We start from the raw sequence: 20,686 nt of genomic DNA, 5'->3' as shown, positions 1-20,686 counted from the left end.
ATGCATAAATAAATTAGATACATAGTACATTGTAGCCATTCAGGAGACGGTTGGATATTAGTTGGCCATTCAGCCATTCAGGAGACGGTTGGATATTGGAGGGCAAGGGAATACAAAGCAGGGAAGAGATAGTATGTGCCAGAATGTTTTGGCAGCTTTTTAATCCAAGGGAAGTATCATTTGTTCTGCTGCTGATGGAAAGAATACAGAGCAGTACTTACACAGTCATTTTGTGTTTGGCCCGAGAAAGACAGGAAACGTCCCTTTTCTTTTATGCTAAAACCCACAGTGCTGTTAAAGCAGACTGTAGTTCACATGCTAGTCGTGGGGTGTGTTCCACCTTTATTTAGAATGTTTAAGGGTTTGCCCAAGGGAGAAAAGTAACAGGTAGATATGCTTAGTTACTGATTCTGATAGGTATTTCGCTGATCACTAAGCTTCCTTTTGACAGTGACTTTTTCACGTTTAGGTTTTCCGCTTTGTTTGTTACGTTTCAGTGTATAAAAATTTCAACTTGGCATAGGTACATTATGATCTTCCCTTGGCTAATAGAAATAAAATGTCTTTCTGAGAACGTTGGCACGTTCTCTTACAGCTTCTAACACTCCCTACTTTTAGAAAGGGACCGACAGACGTTTTGAAGATGCGGGAACTGGGTCTTGAGTACTTGTTCAGTCACGCATCAAGCCATGAAATGCTTGCTTGTGTTGCAGGTGGTTGTTCCAGGGACAGTTGTGTGATACAGGTTCATATCCTGCCCCTGACATAGTGACAGATTCTCCTTCTTACACCAGAAAGAACCACGGTCACCATTTCGACCTTTCCTTCTTATTAATTCCATAGTTGTTCACTGAGTACGTACTACGTCCAAAGTAGTGGATGGGATTCAGGCTCAAGTTCGTGAATGTTTTCAGGAAAACCATAAAGCCAGCCAAATGCTGACTGCCAATTCTCAGCTCTCCTTTTTCTGAGTAAGCTTTTCCTTCCTGAGTCTGTCATTATTGAGCTTTGGGGGAAATGGCAGTAGCGTGACTAATTTCATCATTTATCACTCAGTTTTTTCTGTATTAGTATGTAAAAAAATATTGGCAAATATGTGGGAGGAAGTAGATTACTAAAATGTAATGATAGACGGTTCCATTTCAAAAATAAAATATAGTTGGGGTGTCTGGGTGGCTCAGTAGGTTAAGCGTCTGGCTTAGGCTCAAGTACTGATCTCGTGGTCCACGAGTTTGAGCCCCATGTTGGGCTCTGTGCTGATAGTTCAGAGCCTGGAGCTTGCTTCGGATTCTGTGTTTCCCTCTCCCACCCCAGCCTGCCCCCCCGCCTTGCCCCCCCTTGCAGTCTGTCTCTCTTTCTCTCTTTCAAAAATAAATAAACATTAAAAATTTTTTTGAATACAAATGAAATATGGTTATGTTTACTTATATAGAAAAAAATCACCAAACCTATAATAGCGGTGGTATTAGAGATAACTTATTTTTGTTGTTGGTTTTGTTTTATAGGGAGGTAGCATTTCTTTTGTTTTTGTATTATTTAAAAAAACCTAGAAAGATATTTGACAGAATAAAACTCTTGTGTTTGTGTGGGTTGCTGAATGCCTCATCACACATGAAAAAAGGTGTCTGCTGCTTAGATGAAACAGGGCCTAGATTTGCTATAAATCTGTCAGTGGAAAGATGGCAACAATTCTACTTAGTGTGCTGATAGAACTGCCACATGGTGTTGTTTTGCAGCATGGACTTTTCACCGTGTCAGATTTTCACTGCCACCCTTGCGTGAGAGGTGATAAATAAAACCTCACCCCTTTTGGTTGATATTCCCAAAAGATAACAATTTTCAAAGCTGACCACTGCTACTTAAAATCTGTCTGAATGCTGGTAACAAATACTCTGAATGCTAGTAACGAGACCTGATTTGGGGTGGGGGTGGGGGGCGTTAACAGCATCTCCATGAGCGGAGTGCAGAGTGACCAGGAGTGTTTGTGGGATGCAGGGCACAAACACACTCCCTGTGATGGGCAGCTACTTCTCCCAGGACTCAGTGAAGCGCCCCTCCGGAGGCTGGTGATTAGTGTTCGCTGTGAGGATCCGTGTAGCTCTGGGAGGAGTCAGCTTTGAGAACTCTCTAGGCAAGTGTCTTGGGCTCCCAGGGAAGTGAGATCAGGCCCAGTAGAGCCTCAAGTCAGGGAATGCTGCTGGGAAGGGGAGGCAGCCCAGTTTACGTTTTCGGATCTTGACTTTCTAGAGATTATGTCTCTTCCCAGACTCAGAGGAATGAGAGATTGGAAAATGTTACAAAACGAAGCCCCATTGCTTGCGTGGAAACTGTCATTTAAACATGATTGCAGAAAGGGCGCCTGGGTGGCTCAGTCCATTAAGCATACAACTCTTGATTTCAGCTCAGGTCATGATCTCACGGTTCATGGGATTGAGCCCCACAACGGGCTCTGTGCTGAAGGTGTAGATTCTCTCTTCCTCTCTCTTGTCTCTTGCTGCGCGTGTGCTCTCTCTCTCAAAAAAAAAAAAAAAAAAAAAAAAGAAAGAAAGAAAGAAAAAAGATGATTGCAGGAATATCTAGAATCCCCCCCCCCCCGCCCTTTTAAGGAATATTTAGAATTCTTGATAGACATTGTAGGAAAACTGAAGACTGTGTAGTTTGAATGTTACAAGGAGAAGAAGTCACACATTTTCTTTTTTTTTTATTATGCTTTGAAATGTCTTTTTAAATTTTAATTCCAGTATAGTTAACATACAATGTTATATTAGTTTCAGGTGTACAATAGAGTGGTTGAACAATTCTATACTCAGTGCTCATCGTGATAAGTGTTTTTTCTTTTATTTAATTTTTTAAAAAAAATTATATCCAAGTTAGCATATAGTGCAACAATGATTTCAGGAGTAGATTCCTTGATGCCCCTTACCCATTTAGCCCATCCCCCCTCCCACAACCCCTCCAGTAACCCTCTGTTTGTTCTCCATAATTAAGAGTCTCTTATGTTTTGTCCACCTCCCTGTTTTTATAATATTTTTGCTTTCCTTCCCTTGTGTTCATCTGTTTTGTCTCTTAAAGTCCTCATATGAGTGAAGTTACATGATATTTGTCTTTCTCTGCCTCACTAATTTTGCTTAGCATAATACCCTCTAGTTTCATCCATGTAGTTGCAAATGGCAAGAAGACATCACACATTTTCACTGAAAGTCACATGATTGCTTGGGATTGGGGTTAACTTTTTTGTAAGGTCCTGGAAGGCTCACTGCACTATCTCTTTCCCTATCTGGAGCCAGCCAGCTCCACTGTCCCTCCACCAACACACAGACATACATGCTGCTTTAGGGAGCTCTCATGACTCACTATGAGTATGTTTTATCTTTGCTGTTTTAGCTTGAAAGAGGGCTCAACCTAAACCTACTCCCTAGCTTTCCAACTGAAGTCAGTTTTCCTCCAGATGCCCCTTCTACTGTACCCAGGCATCATTGCTGTGAAGAAGTGTCACAGCTTGGACCCCATGTAGGAGTTTCCCCAATGGCTCTTTCTATAGATCCACCCTCCTACCCCCACTTAGGCCTGGATCTTTGCTGTAATGGGCCCCACCCTCCACTAACTATTCCTTAATCCCCTTCTTGGTCTCTAGATTTTTTAAAAATGTTTTATTTATTTATTTTGGAGAGAGAGGGAGTGTGAGCAGGGGAGGGGCAGAGAGAGGAAGGCAAACAGTCCCAAACAGGTTCCACACTGTCGGCACAGAGCCCAATGTGGGGCTTGAACTCACAAACTGTGAGATCATGACCTGAGCAGCAATCAAGAGTTGGACACTTAACCAGCTGAGCCACCTAGGCATCGCTAGGTGATTGAAATTACTATTTTGTTGGCTTCAAGTTGAGACTGTGCAGTCTGGCAGGATCCTGGGGGCAATCAGCTTCAATTCCCTTGTACATAAAAAGGAAACTGAGGGGCATAGAGCCTATTTCTGTGATTCTCTACCCCCGATCTCAGGAAACTTCTCCTTGAGTCTCCTTTGCTAGAGTACTCGGAGAGGCATGTTCATAATCACTTTTGCCCCTGGAATTGCTTGGAGTCAGATGCTTCTCTGAGGTACAAGGATAAGGTGTATGATTTGTCTCATTTTGTGATCCAGAGGTATTTGTGCTGTAAAATGGTCCTGGCTATTTCAGTGTCAACTATGCCTATGAGAAAAAAATTATTTAAATGTTAAGAAATTTGAATAGAAAATTAGAAAAACTACGGATCTTTATTAAATGTCAAACAGCTTGCTAGTTCCAAATGAAACTTTCGTGGCAATGGAGTAGACTATGTAGAAGTAAGAATAAGGTTGGTAAGAGAATTGAAGAGAAGATTGGCTTAAACTGAGAAGAATTGGCAAATCAAGGTGTCTATGCTTTTGGTGTGTTTTGTGTCTGCCACTTTTATTTAAGAAAGGCGGATCTATTAAAAAAAGAGGAGCAGTGTACAGCCTTTATTTTGGGAATCCTGCCACTTCCTCACCTATCAGAAATCTTCCTGGCTCAGGGCACCTGGCTGGCTCAGTCAGAAGAGTATGCGACTCTTGACCTAAGGGTTAAGAGTTCCAGCCCAAGGTTGGGTGTAGAGATTAGTGAAAAATAAAGAAACTTAAAAAAATTTTTTCCTGGTTCTGCATCGGGGGCATGTAAAGGCATCCCCCTCCCTCCACCCCCACCCCCGCCCAGTTCACATGGGATGGTGGTCTCCTTTGGGAGCTGTGAATCACCACTTATACTGTGTACCGGGAACATAATTGAACTTCCTCCCTTTAAGGGTGGGAATAGTCATGGGATCCCTCAAGGGCCCTGTAAGTTTGTCAGGGAGCAGAATCTATGGTCTCCAACAGGAAAGTCTGGACACGTCCTGTAGAGATTTTCTTTGATCTGGGGGAGTTTGGCCAGTTCCAAAAGCAGCTGAAGCAGGTGTGGAGGGCCACCTGCATTTTGAATCATTCTGCCGATATGGAAGAGGCCCTGGGCATGGTGGTGGGAGGGGGTGGGTGGCTGGAGGGGAGGTGTTTTTTTTTGGTTGTCACAATAACTGCCAGACAGTGCTGGCTTTTTGTGAGTGAAGACTAGAGACAGTGAATAGGCTATGACTTATCTGTATGGTGATACACTGTCCCAACCAAATGTTGTCAGTCTCCTTCCACCCCCCGACAGGAAGCACTGGGTGAAAGTTGCTTGTACCTTAGCCCTGGAAAGGAGGAGGTTATGCATAATCCAGGGGCTGCTGTTTAGCAACTCGTCTTGTGCTCACCAAACAGATGGCTCTGAGTAATAGAATGCAGACAATAAGAATTTCCTAGGCTTTTAAGGAGTTTGTAAAAACATCGTTTCTAAGGTAATTCCAAGAAGAGTATTTTGTGGGTAAAGGCCATGACTGAATTATAATAATATTTTATAGTAGCATCTACTTAGAGAAGTTCTGTGTCATTAATGATGAACTGAATGCAGGTATTTTTAGAAGAACAAAAGCTTAGTTTATTGCTCTCTGATGATGGAAGTAAAGTAACAGAGGTGCCAGAATCAAAACCTAACTTTTCCTCCACAGAAATGATATATTAAATCATTATTTACATGCAGAAAATACAGCATGCTCTTACATGCAGGAGCAAGGTGTGTGTGTTTCTTGGGTGCACAACCATCAGGAAGTATCTCTACAATTCCTCTGATTAGGCTCGAGGTTAGGAAGTGGGAATGGAGTGGGCCTCCATTAGCATCCATCTGTTCAGAGCAGAAACCAAAGTGACGCTATTGGGCTTGAGTGGCTCACAAAAGGAGTGCGCTTGGATCCCAGAAGACTTTTTTATGAGGAAGTCTTTTTATTGTTTATTTGCATCTCATTGGTCTCTTCTCTCCTTGAGAAAGAGGATGAGAATGAACAGAGAAAAGCAGTGTTGCCTCTTGGGGTTTATTTGGTTGAAATGAATCTGCTAATTCCTGCTTCTCCAGTGGCCACACTCCCTACCCGCCTCCAGGCTGGCACATAGGATATGTCCGTGCATGTGTGGCTTCGTGCAAGGGGCTAGGGTTTGTTGTCTTTTTCACTAAATTCCCTGGGGCTTAGAACAGGACCTGACACATGGCAGGCCTTCAGTAGATATTTGCTAAAGGAATTTATAGAGTTAGCTGGAAACTTAAGTATTTATACATTTCTGTTTGCTTAAAGTATTTCCTTTTCTTCGCCCAGAAGATATACCTATATTACCCTTGTAAGCCAGATTTTATAACATTTTACCTATCTGGGTGTAGGGAGAGTGGTAGGAAGAATTTTTTTTTTTTTTTAATCACACTCACAGCTACTCTATTGAATTTGCAAACAGAAAACCTTGTTCTGCCAAAGGTTGATTATCACAGTAAGTAACTGTGACCTTTGCTTTTCACGCCCTTGCTTTTTTTACTGCTGTCTCTGGGTTCTTTTGTTGATTTCGATCCCTTCTAAGTAAGAGTAGTCAAAGAGAGGGGAAAGATAAAAGGGAAATCAGAAAATTATTTTGGGCAGCTTGAGAGAGAGAAGTGAAAACCAAGATAATAGGACCAAAAGATTTATTTCTTCATCTGCAGACCTCTCTTTGCTTAAAATGATCCAATGCAATCCGTGTAAAAAGACATGAACTATAAAAACGATGCATCCATTTTGGAATAAAGTGGGGTACTGAAAGATGAAATAGACTTAAGCAGCCCCAACAAGAGGGTGCAGGGAGGCGGCTCTGCCCTTCCTTTGATGTGATATAACATGTGTTTGTTTCTTAGCTTGACGTCCACGACAAGGTCAAGTTCTGACGCTCTTCAAGGCCGATATGCAGCCCCTGAACTGGAAGTAAGTTCATTTCCTCCCCTTGTTCTGCTTCATCTCAGAAGACCTATTTTCCAGGAAGTCTCTTTACGTGTTTTTGCATCTTTATTGATTGGCATTCCACGATCCCATTTTTCTCCTCGAAGAAGCATACCATATTTTTGTACAGAAAAAAACAATGCCTTGTAGATACTATGGGGATTCAAATGTACCTTTGATTTTCCTCCGACGAAATTAGCCTCTGCTGGGCCTTGCTGCCCATCTCCACCAGAGGCCTGGGTAGCTTGGTCCGTCTGCTCTCTGCTCTTTTCCTCTGTCATAATGGAATGTGTGTGAGTTTTGTTTTGTTTTGTTTTGTTTTGTTTTAACTTCTAGTGCATTCCTCTGATACATACCTGTCTTTGTCCTCCGTATATAGCATGACCATGAGGTTATATGTAATAGCTGTTTGAAGAAGGAGAAAAAGACGGAGAAGGGAAGGAACCAGCATCTGCTCCATGCCACACTGCTGAGCAGTGTCGGTGCATGAGCTTATTTAACTGTGTCCATTCCTTCACCGCGTAAAGAATTGTGAACAGTAGGTGTCCAGAGAATCAGGGTGGTGAACAGATGCCTATCAGTCAGCAGAATGCCTGTTATTTCCTTATTTGTGCAAAAGTCTTTTGCTGGGGCCCTCTGGAACATCCACTAAGGTCAGGAAAGTTCTAATCGCATGGAGGCAGCCAGGAAAAGACTCAACCCTGAGCCCAGGAATGGAACAGGAGGTTCCAATGATGGCTGAGACTTACAGCACTTGCTATATGCCAGGCACTATTCTAAGCACTACATTTGTGATTTCATTTAATCCTCATAAAAACCCAGTAAGGGTTTGATCTCTGTTTTACAGAGGGGAAAAAGCAGAAGTTATTTAAACTTTTGATTGGCCGGCATGTAAACCGTGCGCTCTGGCTCCAAAGTCTGTGTTCCTGAATGCCCCTGCCCGAGAGCTTGGCTCCTGGCTCCTGACCCTGCTGCCAGCCCTGCCCGACACGGGCCCCAGACAGTATCCTGATAGCTTTCCCTGGATGGAAGAGCCCTGGTGTCTCTCCAGATACGGGCACTCTTCTGTGCAGCTGGGTCTCTGGGGAGGGTCTTTCCTGCACCTGACCTGGAGATAGTGAACATTATGAAGGGTTGTCAGTCTGCCAGCAGCATTCAGCAGCTCTCTCTGTCACTTGAAAAAGGAGAAATCTGTGCTGAGTCTGAATAGGTTACTGCTTATTACACAGAAAAGAATGGTCTCTAGAAGGCAGGCGTTTGTTCTCACCACTGGCTGGGTGACCACCTGCTGCGGTTGTGCCGCTGTGGCTTCAATGTCCCGATTGTGTAGAGCGTAAGCTCAAAGAACAGCAAGTCTCTAAGTTAGGTTTAAGAGGATGTTTTCCTTCTCATTCTAAGGAAAGTGTCCCAGTGTTTCCTTCTGAACCGAAGAACGTGCAAAACGGAAGTTGGTTTGCTCTCCTTCTATCCCGTTTCACAGGATACACCTTTGAAAGAGAGAGTTGGTAGTTTCTTATGCTAAATGAAGCTTCAGAAGAACTAGGACCCCAGGGCACCATGTCTTGAGCCCACTGAATGATTAGACTGTGTAACTTGATCCAAGATTCTGTCAAGGCCAATCCCTTTATTAGAAGTTTCCCTGATGTAGTAGGGAAACAGGGGCTTGGCCTTGAAGTATATAAAAGAGACAAAGGCTCAAGCACCTATGTCCTTATCCCTGGCTCTCTGTTCTTTCTAGTAAAAACATGGTCAGCCAGGAAGTGCCAAGGATCCACCATTTCCCACCTTGTCTTGGTACATGTAATGTTTTTTACCCCGTTTACCAGAGTCCTTCTGCAATCATGTAGTAATTTTTCATAATCCAATTTTTTTTACTAGTTTCTTGTTTTGAGTAGGTCATGAACATGGTACCACGTTTAAAAGGTGCCAAAGAGTCTTCAAAGGAAAGCATCCCATCCATCCCGGTCCCCGGCTCCCCTGTCTCCATAGAGGCAGACAGTTGAGCAGCCTGATTTCATAGGAAATGGAGGTGGGCCTCCTGCTTCCAGACCTCATAGCCTTAACCATTTCTGATTCTGCCAGCTCCACCGTCTCCTACATTTCACATGCTACCTGTTGCCTTTTGTGAATTGCGGGCCTTGGATTTCCCATCCTGCATTTATATCCCAGCTCTGTGACTAAACTAGTTTTGTAACTTCAGGCCAGTTATTCACCCTGCCTGACCTCAGTTTCCTTACCTGCAAACGGGATAATAATCCTAGCAAGGAGAGCAAATCATCACCAGGAGTGAGCTCCAGGAGAGTGAGAATCTGTCTCATTCACCTTGTGATTCAGGTTGAGTTTTCCAGAAGCAGCTGCCAAGGCAGAGTTGATGTGCAGTGTGTCTGTTAGTGATCAACACATGTGGAAGGAAGGAAGAGGAAGGAAGCAGAATTGGGCAGAGGGTGAAGTCGAAGGGCACCGGAGGCCGGACAAAGCCACTGTTGACTGTTTTGGTGCTCCAGAGCAGATAGGACCCATCAGAGCTGTACCCAAGGGTCAATGGCTGCGCCTTTACACCCCTGCCATTTGCAGTCATTTAATGTAGCAAAAAAGCTTGCTGTAGGGCAGAGTAATGCTCTGTGGCTGAGCCAAAGCCTAGGAGCTGCCATCCAGAGGATGCTCACAGCATTCTAAGTAGCTGAGCAATCACTAAGTGAACACCTTTGAGGGGGTGTGCGTGGCTCAACCCATGTGTGTTGTGTTTCCTATCACCAGCACAAGAGCACTTGGGAAGAACAGATGCTTAATCAAATCCTTTGGAAGGGAAACAATGTGCGCAGTTCAGAGCCTGGGATACAGTTCCCACGGGAAGGCTTGGCATGTCACACAGACGGCCATTAGTACTTTACTGATGTGGAGGTAGAAAAGTGGGATGCAAGCCACCTGACTCTGTTGGGTTTGTTCTTCCAGGTGGCTCGCTGTTGTTTTTGCTTCGGCCCCGATGGAGAGGGTGAGTAGAGAACTTCCCCTTCCTTTCAGCCTTGTGGTGCTGCGGACCTGTGGCACTAGGCTGTAGGAGTAGATATTTGGGATTCAAGCAAAATTACTTGAATGGTAAGAGGAGATTCTTACTCCAAAGCTGGTTTACTGTTGATATACTTTCCATATTCTTCCTGGTTACTGGGTCTTATTTGTGTTCGTATTCTAGCAGGCAGGAATCAGTTTATGTTTTGGTTCACATGTAAGTTAAATTATACAGAGAGACTTAGAGAAGGAGGAAGTACATTTTTCAAAGGAATGAACATTTGGATCAGAGCATCCCAGGGGCTTGAGAACCCCTGGTGTGCTCCCTCACTGTCATCTGAGCTTATCATAAGTTCACGTTTGGAAGGGCTCTCTTCTGCTCTGTTCAAGTGAATGTGATGTTAGGTAACTCATCCTGTGGAGGATGGTTTTAGAGTTGGGGTGGGGGTTGTGCTTAGGGTGTAGATGTGGGTAAAGATGGCTTTCGACATCTTCCCTACTCAAGAGCCCCTGGGATTGAAGTTAGTGAGTGTGGCTTTGCTGAAGTGGCAGGCGTGCATGTGTTCACTCTATGAGCTTGCACTCGCTCTGTCGTTCACAGACACTGAAGAGCAGCAGAACGTGAAGGAGGGACCACGGGTCATTTATGATGAGAAGAGAGGCACCGTCTATAGCTATTCCTATTTCCACTTTGTGTTCTTTTTGGCTTCCCTCTATGTGATGATGACGGTCACCAGCTGGTTCAAGTGAGTGTGACCCCTTGTCTTAGACCATTTAGAAGGGATGATCTTTAGAAAACCAAGTGAAGTCTTATTCTTTAAGTGCTGAGGCCCACTGAGTCACAGACCTGATCTCCTACAGTTGGCTTAGCTCTTCTCCAAGTCCTGCTGTGCTCACCTACACAGAAACAGTGCTGGGGTCTCAACAGTCTGTGGTTATGCTCTTAATTAACCCTTGGAATTGACGATGCTCCTTGCAGCTTTAAGAAAATAAAAGGTTGGGGCACTTGGCTGGCTCAGTCAGTGGAGCATGTAACTCTTGATCTCAGGGTTGTAAATGCAAGCCCCATGTTGGGTGTGGGGATTACTTAAAAATAAAACCTTAAAAAAAAAAAGAAAGAGAAGGAAATGTTAACCGCATACGGGCAGTCTTGAGGAACACAGTAATAGTAATGGAGGAAGAACTTGGAATTCTATTTCTGTGTTTTTAAAAATTTTTAAGTGTTATTTTTGAGAGAAAGAGAGAGACAGAGCATGAGCAGGGGAAGGGCAGAGGGAGAGGGAGACACAGAATCTGAAGCAGGCTCCAGGCTCCGAGCTGTCAGCACAGAGCCTGATGCAGGGCTTGAACCCATGAACCATGGGATCATGACCTGAGCTGAAGTCGATGCTTAACTGACTGAGCCACCTAGGTGCCCCAAAACTTGGAATTCTTAAGCAGTCATCTGCTTTTTTTTTTTTTTTTAAGTTTTAATTTATTTAAGTCATCTTTACGCCCAATGTGAGGCTTGCACTTAAAACCCCAAGATCAAGAGTCGCGGCTCTTCTGACTGAGCCGGACAGGCACCTCAGCAGTCATCTGCTTTTTTTTTTTTTTTTTTTAACATTTATTTATTTTTTGAGAGACAGAGACAGAACATGAGCTGGGGAAGGGACAGAGAGAGAGGGGGAGTCACAGGGGGAGTCCGAAGCAGGCTTCATGCTCCAAGCTGTCAGCACAGAACCCGATGCGGGGCTCAAAGTCATGAACCATGAGATCATGACCTGAGCCAAAGTCGGCCGCCTAACCAGCTGAGCCACCCAGGTGCCTCAGTCATCTGCTTTTAAGAAAGAGAAAATACCTGTTTTTTCTACTTTGTATTTCGTCTTTTTAAATTTTACACTTTTATTATGAAAGTTTTAAACATCTTTTTTAAAAAGACTGACATAGAAGCATGGGAAGTGACAGTGTCCTCTCCCTGACCGCCCGCTATGCCCCATGACTACTGCTAACATGGTGCATACTCTTTCACTCCTTTTCCATGCATTTACAAGCCTGTGTCACCTTGAAATTTTTATTTATTTATTTATTTATTTATTTGTTTATTTATTTATTTATTATGTCTTTAAATGTTTGATCATTTTTAAGTGTTGAGAGGGAGAGAGCCCACGAGCTGGGGAAGGGGCAGAGAGAGAGGGAAAGAGAGAATCTCCAGCAGGCTCCACACTGTCCACGCAGAGCCCGATGTGGGGCTCGATCTCATAAATGTGACATCATGACCTAAGCCGAGATCGAGAGTCAAATGCTTAACTGGCTGAGCCACCCAGGTGCCTCAAGCCTGTGTCATTTTTTTAAATATAAGTATGATTATACATGTTTCCCCTTGAGATTTTTTTGTTTCATTTTGTTTTTAAAGCTAACAGTACGTGATGGGTCTGACTTTCCCTATCACTGCATGGAAGTTCTTTTTAATTCTTTTTTAATCACTTTTCACTGATCCAAAGTTTTTGTTGGATAATAATTTGTTATAACTCAGAATAAACATGGGATAGACATTTAGGCTCATTGTGCTTTCTTTTATCCATTCTTTCAGCAACTGTGTGAGTGGCTCCCATGTGCCATGCTGTTACAAATGGCAGGGCTTATAATTGAATGGATGACACAGACCATGATCCAAATCAAATACAGTGTGCTAGGTAGTGCTAATAACTATTAGGGAGAAAACTGAGGAAGAGAAATGAGGAGTAACAGGTGAAGTTTGGGGATGGTGGAGATAGCAGAATGCTTCACTGGGGAGATTTTTCCAGAACATCTTGAGGGAGATGAGAGGAGGGAGCTTCTAATATGTCCCTAATGCTTCTAATGCTTTGATAATCCCTAGAAAGGTTTGGTGTGGAAAGCTTAAAGGAGAGAGCTTTAATCAATAAGGCAGAAAGGAACAGATGTTGAGAATGTGGGAAAAATTGGAAGCTCTTATACTCCTGGTAGGATTGTAAAATGGTGCTGCCACTTTGGAAAACAGTTTGGCAGTTCTTCGAGATGTTAAACATAGAGTTATGACACAATCTGACAGTTCTAATCCTAAGTATCTACCCAATAGGGAAAAAAAAGTACGTCCACACAAAAACTTTGACCTACGTGTTTATAGCAGCCTCATTTATACTAGGGAAAAGGAGAAACCACCCAAATGCCTATTGGCCGATGAACGGATGAACAAAATGTGCCATATGCGTGCAATGGAATATTACTCAGCCATAAAAAGGAATACATGGTTAAACCTTGAAAACAGTGTGCTTGGTGAAAACCAAGAGGCCACATGATTCCATCTCTGTGAAATGTCCCGAGTAGGCAGATACATAAAGATAGAAAGTAGGTGGAGAAATGGTGTAAGTTGTATCTGAATTGAGCTGTTAGGAAAACAAAACAAAAAAACAGAAAGACTGGAGGGGATGGAATCGGGGAGACACCGGCTGGAAGATACCCCCCCCCCCCCCCCCACCTCGTTCTGTTCCTGCTCTGACCACAGCTGGGTCTCTTGTTTCCACAGCTATGAAAGTGCCAACATCGAAACCTTCTTCAGCGGAAGCTGGTCCATCTTCTGGGTCAAGATGGCCTCCTGCTGGATGTGTGTCCTATTATACCTGGGGACCCTGGTTGCTCCCCTCTGTTGCCCCTCTCGGCAGTTCTCCGTGTGAGGGGCATCTGACCAGGCCCGCAGGCTGGAAGTGACATCCTTTGAACAAGGGTCTGAGTAGTGACTGGTGCTTTGTGAAAAGCTAGCATCTTCAGGCTGGTTGAAGTGGGTCTGAAAAGGCCTTCAGAAAAAAAAAAATCACCTGATTAGCTTTTTAATTCTGAAAATCAAAAAGAAATTACCAGTTTATCCCAAAAGAACTGAAATTTTCAGCCAGGCTGATCCCGAGTGATCATGTATTTTGTGTGTGTCATAACCCTAAAAACTGGAATAGGCTAGTATTTTGCTTCTGTATGTTTTTACCAAAATAGGGTTTGGGGCACAACATCTTCTCAAAGGGATACAACTTCCTTTGTGTGGCCTGTCATTCTTATCCTTGGAATAGAAAAACATGCCAAAATCTTGAGCCCTCAGCCCCTGATAGAATGCAGACCCCTCTCACACACCTCAGCTCGGAGTCTCGTCCCCAGCGGGCTCTGCAGACAGAACTCAGCCTGCAGGCCCCTTGCTCATAGCTACTTGGTACTTATAGGGTCCAAGAGGAAGCACCTGCTTGCAACTCCACCCTTGTGCTGTTTCCTCCTGGCCCCCCAGCGTTTCCCTTTGAAACTGTGATGCTGGGAATCACAGCTTCACTCTCTGCCCTTGCCCTTCCCAGAGGTCCCCTCTTCTTTCTGGGCTGAGTATCTTTGCTTAATAATGTGAAAAAGCACAATTTTGCCATCACTACCGTGTGGTCCCCACTGTATTCTTACTACCTGATCTGAGTTACTGCAATAATTGTGACTCCCATTTGTGGTGTTTTTCACATGATTATAGAACAGTGTTCGGGTTGTTTTCTTCGCTTGAACAATGGAGGGCTATAGTTCTTATAGTTCTCACATGTTTGTACTTATTAATAGTAATAATATTCTAGGACCTTACCTAAAAAGTTGCTTCTTGACTGAAGCCTGCTGTACCCCTCTTTCATTTATGAAAGTCAACCAGTTTCTCTTCCACCTGAGGCCTTTGAAATTCTAACAGCAAAAGGGCTTTTGTTTCCAGGATCTGTGATGTGACCATGGCATTAATATCCACTGTGGTTTTTTAGAGTAGATTTGCTGAGGTAAGGATCCCAGGCAGCCCCTCCAACTGGGCTGACCAGATAAAAGCCTATTATACAAGTTGTAGAAATGGCCAAATATACCTAGAAGAAATGGTGAGGGGTGGGGCGTGGGGAGGGGTATTTAATTAAGCCATAAACAACGTCCATGGAGAGTTCCAAAAATACATACTTGGAACACTCCTAGGAGATGTGACTTTACGCAGCTGCCCAAGAAGATTTCCATGTTCAGTGTTGCTCTCCTCAGTCACGGAAGAGTTTTCTCAGTGGAAAGGCCGTTAGAGACCCCAGTGGAGACACGGTGGGGGTGCTTCTGTTAGTGTCTCACACAGGGTGGAAAGAGTCCTCTTGAGCTCCCTGGCCATAGAGGGTCTGAAAATGGAGAGACTCGGCCTGTATTTTGTGTGCCCTACTGTACGAGTTGGGCAGAATTGGGTCCCAGTGTGCCAAAGTGCTGGTGTGGGGAATTAGTCAAATTCTTCATTTCTACTCCTTTGCCCTCCTCCCAGGAAAATCAGAGGGGAAACAAATTCAGTGGATGAATTCCTGTAGACTCTTGCCTTGTTTATAATGTTTAAGGTTCCATTTATAAAGGCACTCATGTGTGTGTGAGGGCCTTGTTTTGTAAACTTCATCCATTTGATTTTTTTAGGCCAGAGGCTCTTGGAGCTTGGCAGTTGACAGGTCCTCTGGAGTCACAAAATGGATAGCCGCTGTGTGCAGCCCCTATTAAGCCGGTGGGACTGGGACTTCTGTGGGTCGGGGACAGATCGAGGGAGCGGGCTGTGGGTATGTGTGACAGCCCCCTGGGAGAAGCTGCCACAGTGCCGTAGTGCCACAGGGCTCTGGGTAAGCTGAGGTTGGCTTTGCGAACTCAAGAGCTGGGATGCCAGTTTCAATGTGGGTTTCTTCCTGGTAGGGTCTAGCTGGCTTGAGCAGCCAGCTGTGTGACTTTAGAACTGGTCCTCGGCAGCTCACAGTCCCTCTGACAAGGCTGCTGTTACTTGGCTGTCCTTCGTTGGCCGACTTCCCCTGCAGAAAGAAGCTCAGGGAAACACAAAGGAAAAGGACATCCACTGCCAGTGGCCGAGCCCTCAGAGCTTCCTTCTTTAGCTGGCCCAGCCAATCCCATGGTTGCCAGCTGCTTAAAACTTGGTTTGTGGCCCAAAGTTCTTGAAGTTTAGTCTGACGCGAGAGGAACGGTTGCAGCCACTGATTTTTATGCTCAGCTGGGTATTTAAGCAAGTTTATCTGAATGGTGCACGCGATGTGGATATATTCTAAGGATTGAGGGCATACAAATAAGTTGACTTTAATGATTATTAATTGTAATAAACATTACTCAGGTGATGAGTCAACGTTTGTGGGTTTAAAGAACCTACATTTTTATGCTACCGTGATTTAAGAAACTGGAAAAATTGTGCCAATTGCTTTGAGTTGCTGTCATGGTGTCCATTTGAGAAATTCACTGATCTTTTATTAATATAATTTTGCTTCCTACAACTTTTTGTACATGATTTAAAAAAGTACATTCCCTGTAGCTGCTGGTCAGACTCCTTTAGTGATGAAAGTGGAAGAAGTTTTTTTTAAAAAACTATGTGTATGTTTCCCCTGTGCTATTCCTTCCATGTGGAGATTTTTTCCCTTCTCGTTTTCATGAGTAAAAACACTAAGTGGGGGAAGGGAGTCTTCTGGGAATGTTGCTGTGTACCTAGATGTGTCACCTCACTGAAGGCCAGAGATGTTTCTGTCCCAGGCTTTTGGCAACCCGACTTCATCCAGACTGGGTTGAGTTTTTTAATACTGGTTAGTTGGTTTTGCTTTTGTCCTCTTGGTTTCTTGGAAATGGCTTGAAAGAATTGTTCATCAGAGATACTTGGGGCTCTTTTGTGAATAGATGGACTGTGTGCATGTGAGCTGTTGGAGGGTGGGGTTACTGGAGATTTGGGGAACCGCCTCCCATTGCACCCCCACACCTCATTGTTTATTTCCAGTTCCTCAGAGGAGCCTTTGTTCTGGATGACCTTCATGCAATGCTAATCCCACTTCCACCCCCATATTGTCCCCCTCTCTCTATTTAAGATTATGTACTTATTTAATTTTAGCCAGAAGTTTACCACCATTGGTGCTGGTGCTTCATGTTACCCTGCAAAGGGAATTTGAGAGCCTGTGTTTAAGCTGCCTTGGCTTTTTCCTCCTCTGACTGCCTTTCTAAATAGCATTTTGTTTTGGCATACATTTGTATTCTACTCCTCTTGGAAATGAAGGTGATTTGGGCTAAGTCCCTACATGTTCAGAGAGAACGCTGGGTCCTCCTTAAGGACAGTGCAGTAGCCAGTCTGCTCATAGAATTCTGCTCATATCCAGCTCTATCAGGATATTCTCCTGATAGAACGAGCTCCCTCTGCTTTGTTCTTTTTTTTTTTTTTCAACGTTTTTTATTTATTTTTGGGACAGAGAGAGAGCATGAACGGGGGAGGGGCAGAGAGAGAGGGAGACACAGAATCGGGAACAGGCTCCAGGCTCCGAGCCATCAGCCCAGAGCCTGACGCGGGGCTCGAACTCACGGACCGTGAGATCGTGACCTGGCTGAAGTCGGACGCTTAACCGACTGCGCCACCCAGGCGCCCCCCCCTCTGCTTTGTTCTTAAGGTGGCCACCATGTGTCCCACCATCTTTAGGATGCTTGTAAAGCCTCAGACACTTTAATCTAGTGTTGCATTTCAGGCAGAGGTATGTTGGACCTGTTGGACCTACCTTACAGGACTAGAGAGCTGTTCACACAGATCTTTCAGACTAATGCTGGTCATTCTAAAGATCTTTCTCTTTTTAAAATTTTCTTCACCAGTAGATCATTCGCAGAGGCGTTCGTTTTGAAAGGAGGAAATATTTGGCTTTTACCAAAGAGGGTTTTTTGTTTGTTTGTTTTTAGGCAAAATTCCTTCAGAAAAAGTTAATTGGGTGAGGATACATTAAAAATGCCTATGGCCAAATCTACTTCTGTAGGGGTTTGATCATATTTATGTGAGTAAAATGATGAAGCATTCTTTAAGGTAATCCTCTGGGTGAAGGATCCTGGGAAGTTCTCTCAGGTAAAGAAAGCTTGCAACAGATGTGTAATATATGTCTTGAGAGTTATTTATGAGAAATTTAAGAGGATTATTTTGCTTTCCTATATTAAAGATTTAAGTTCTTTTTTTTACTTTGCAAAAAAAATTCTACGAAAGTTTTATAATCATAACTTTGTTAATTTTTTAAACTTTTGTGAAATAATTAGCTGTAGCCAAATTATTGGTTATGTTTTGCTATATTAGAATTTGAAATGTATAATGTGTGGTAAATTTACTGTTTGAAATTTATAATAGTCTTGGATATGGTTATAGTTTTGGTAACTTTTTAAGAAGTTATTTTCTACCCTCTAGACACAAAGGCAACTGTGGGTTTGTATTTGTTTTTTGAATGCTAATTTTTCTATGAAGCATCTGAAGTTGACCAGTCTTTTCCTAGGTAGAAAACTCAAAACTTGTTAACTCTGTACTTTAATAAAACTTAAAATGGAGAACTATGTTGTTGTTTTGTGTGTGTGTGTGTGTGTGTGTGTGTGTGTGTGTGTGTGTGTGTGTTTGTACCTGAAGTCTTCTAGGTGGTGTTTTCCAAAGTGTTGAAGTGTTAATCAGCTTTCTCTCAAGCTTCATAGAGTCTGTTCCAATTCTTGAGAACGAAAATAAACACAAAAACCCAAGTTTTTTTTTCTTTCACCCCTGAAAACTTCTGTGGTCTTGCTTTCTTTTTCCCATTCTTGGGCTGGTGCTATACTTTCTTAAATATGAGAATTAGAGTAAGTCTTCTGATCTAGGATAGTGTTTCACTTATGTAAGTTTTTAAATTTTTTCCTTTTTTTTTAAGTGTTTATTTTTGAGAGAGAGTATGGGTGGGGGTGGGCAGAGAGAGAAAGAGACAGAGGATCTGAAGCAGGCTCTGCGCTGACAGCAGAGAGCCCAATGTGGGGCTCGAACCCACCAAGTGTGGGATTGTGACCTGAGCCAAAGTTGGCTCTTCTAGTCTTTTAAAAAAAATTTTTTTTTTAATCTTTATTTATTTTTGAGAGACAGAGTGTGAGCAGGGGAGGAGCGGAGAGAGAGGGAGACACAGAACCCAAAGCAGGCTCCAGGCCCTGAGCTGTCAGTACAGAGCCTGACATGGGGCTCAAACTCATGAACCTTGAGATCATGACCTGAGCCGAAGTCGGACTCTCAACCGACTGAGCCACCCAGACGCCCCTCTACTCCTTTTTTAAATGTGAGGTTAGTTTCCTGAGTTTTAAAATTGTGCATATCACATAATATAAAATTGACCATCTTAACCATTCCAAAGTGTACAGTCAGTAGTGTTGAGGACATCTATACTGTTGTGCAGCAAATCTCCAGAACTCTTCTCATCCGGCAAAGTGAAGCTCTACACCCATGAAACAGCAATTTCCCACCAGCCGCTGGACAGCACTATTCTACTGTCTCTGTGAATTTGTCATTTGCTTCATTTCCTGCCCACATCTGCTTCTTCCCACATAGAAGCTGATACTGTTCAGGTCTTCTGGCCCATTTGCACTTTGGGGTTCACTGCTTCGTGTTGCAAATGTTGTCCGTGTGTTTTTGGTTGCGCTAATTCCTCTTTTTATGTGGGAATTCAGGAATATCCAAAATCTCTGCTTCTACTGTTGCCATTGTTTCTTCCTTTCACTCGAATTGAACCCTTTGCAACAAGGCTTTACACACACCTTTTCCCTGAAACTGCTTTTTCGGGTCATTGGTAACCTCTGTGTGGCTGACTCCAATGTCCTTATCTTATGTGGCCTATCAGATGCACTTGACGGTATTAACCAAATTACCTTATTGAGATTTCACATATCCAAATACTCATCTCCATGGTTTGAAAGGGATTGTCTATTATAGTTATCTTGCTCCTGTTGACATCGTACTTAAGATCAGAAGAGACAGATAACTTTTCTTAGCTCCCAGTCTCCAACTCACAGAATCACAGCCAAGGAACCATCTTCTGGATCATCCTCTCTTTTCCATAAGGCCTGATTTCTAGCCAACTAGTTTGCTCATCCTGAGTCCTGCCCATAATGATTTGGGAGTCAGTAGCTTTAGGTTGAATGGTTCTTGTCTTGTAGCTTAAGCTGCTGGTGCTTTTGTTCAGTTCTCTTAAAAACATTGTGTTCTCTGTGAATCTTAAGGGATTCACTAGGTCAGATAGAAACCATCTCTGCCAATCTTTTCCAGATACACGTCTGCTACTTCGGACTACAGGTCAGAGTTCTATGTGACAATGCCCTTAATCTTGCAGGCGTCCTTTTGTCTAGCCATGAGTATCTGGAAATCACTCCCTTAAGTCTTTCTGAGGTCTTAGCAGAGAGGGCTTTTGTCTTGACCCTGAGGCCACATTTTGCTTGTGGCATCTTAGAAATGATAAGTAACTAATAAATCAATGCTGTTGAAAGTATTTCATGAGGGGCGTCTGGGTGGCTCAGTCGGTTAAGCGGCCGACTTAGGCTCAGGTCACGATCTCGCGGTCCGTGGGTTCAAGGCCCGCATCGGGCTCTGTGCTGACAGCTCAGAGCCTGGAGCCTGTTTCAGATTCTGTGTCTCCCTCTCTCTGACCCTCCCCCGTTCATGCTCTGTCTCTCCCTGTCTCAAAAATAAATAAAACGTTAAAAAAAATAAAAAAAATAAAAGTATTTCATTGAATGTGTTCGGGTGTGTTAGTAAGTGAAAAATAATTTAGAAAACTGTATTGCAGGGCAATCCACATCGTGTGTGTGTGTGTGTGTGTGTGTGTGTGTGTGTGTGTGTGTGTGTGAACTGTTAAGGAAATTACTCTGATGCTTGTTAAAACTGTAAGGAAGATTTTATTTGGGACTATTGCAGTTGGAGTTTTGCAATAGGGCGGAGATCAGGCAGTTAAAAACAAGACAACAGGGACACCTGGGTAGTTCAGTTGGTTGAGGTTGAGCATTAGACTTTGGCACTGGTCATGATCTGACA

General features: G+C 43.5%; 1 protein-coding gene across 1 annotated transcript in view; it reads left to right on the top strand.

Annotated features, from left to right (window-relative positions):
• SERINC5 (serine incorporator 5) overlaps positions 1-16,712 on the top strand; it is a 100,151-nt gene extending 83,439 nt beyond the window's left edge. The window contains exons 9-12 of the mRNA XM_027039228.2: positions 6,780-6,846; positions 9,814-9,853; positions 10,469-10,613; positions 13,394-16,712. Of these exons, the coding sequence (XP_026895029.1) occupies positions 6,780-6,846; positions 9,814-9,853; positions 10,469-10,613; positions 13,394-13,541 (400 nt within the window). The 3' untranslated portion in view covers positions 13,542-16,712. The remainder of the gene's footprint in view (positions 1-6,779; positions 6,847-9,813; positions 9,854-10,468; positions 10,614-13,393) is intronic.
• The last annotated feature ends 3,974 nt before the right edge of the window (positions 16,713-20,686 follow it).

This window comes from Acinonyx jubatus, chromosome A1 (assembly GCF_027475565.1).
Source record: "Acinonyx jubatus isolate Ajub_Pintada_27869175 chromosome A1, VMU_Ajub_asm_v1.0, whole genome shotgun sequence".
NCBI classification, from domain to species: Eukaryota; Metazoa; Chordata; class Mammalia; order Carnivora; family Felidae; genus Acinonyx; species Acinonyx jubatus.
The sequence above is the reverse complement of the archived record's forward strand: the minus strand, read 5'-3'. Positions and strand labels throughout refer to the sequence as shown.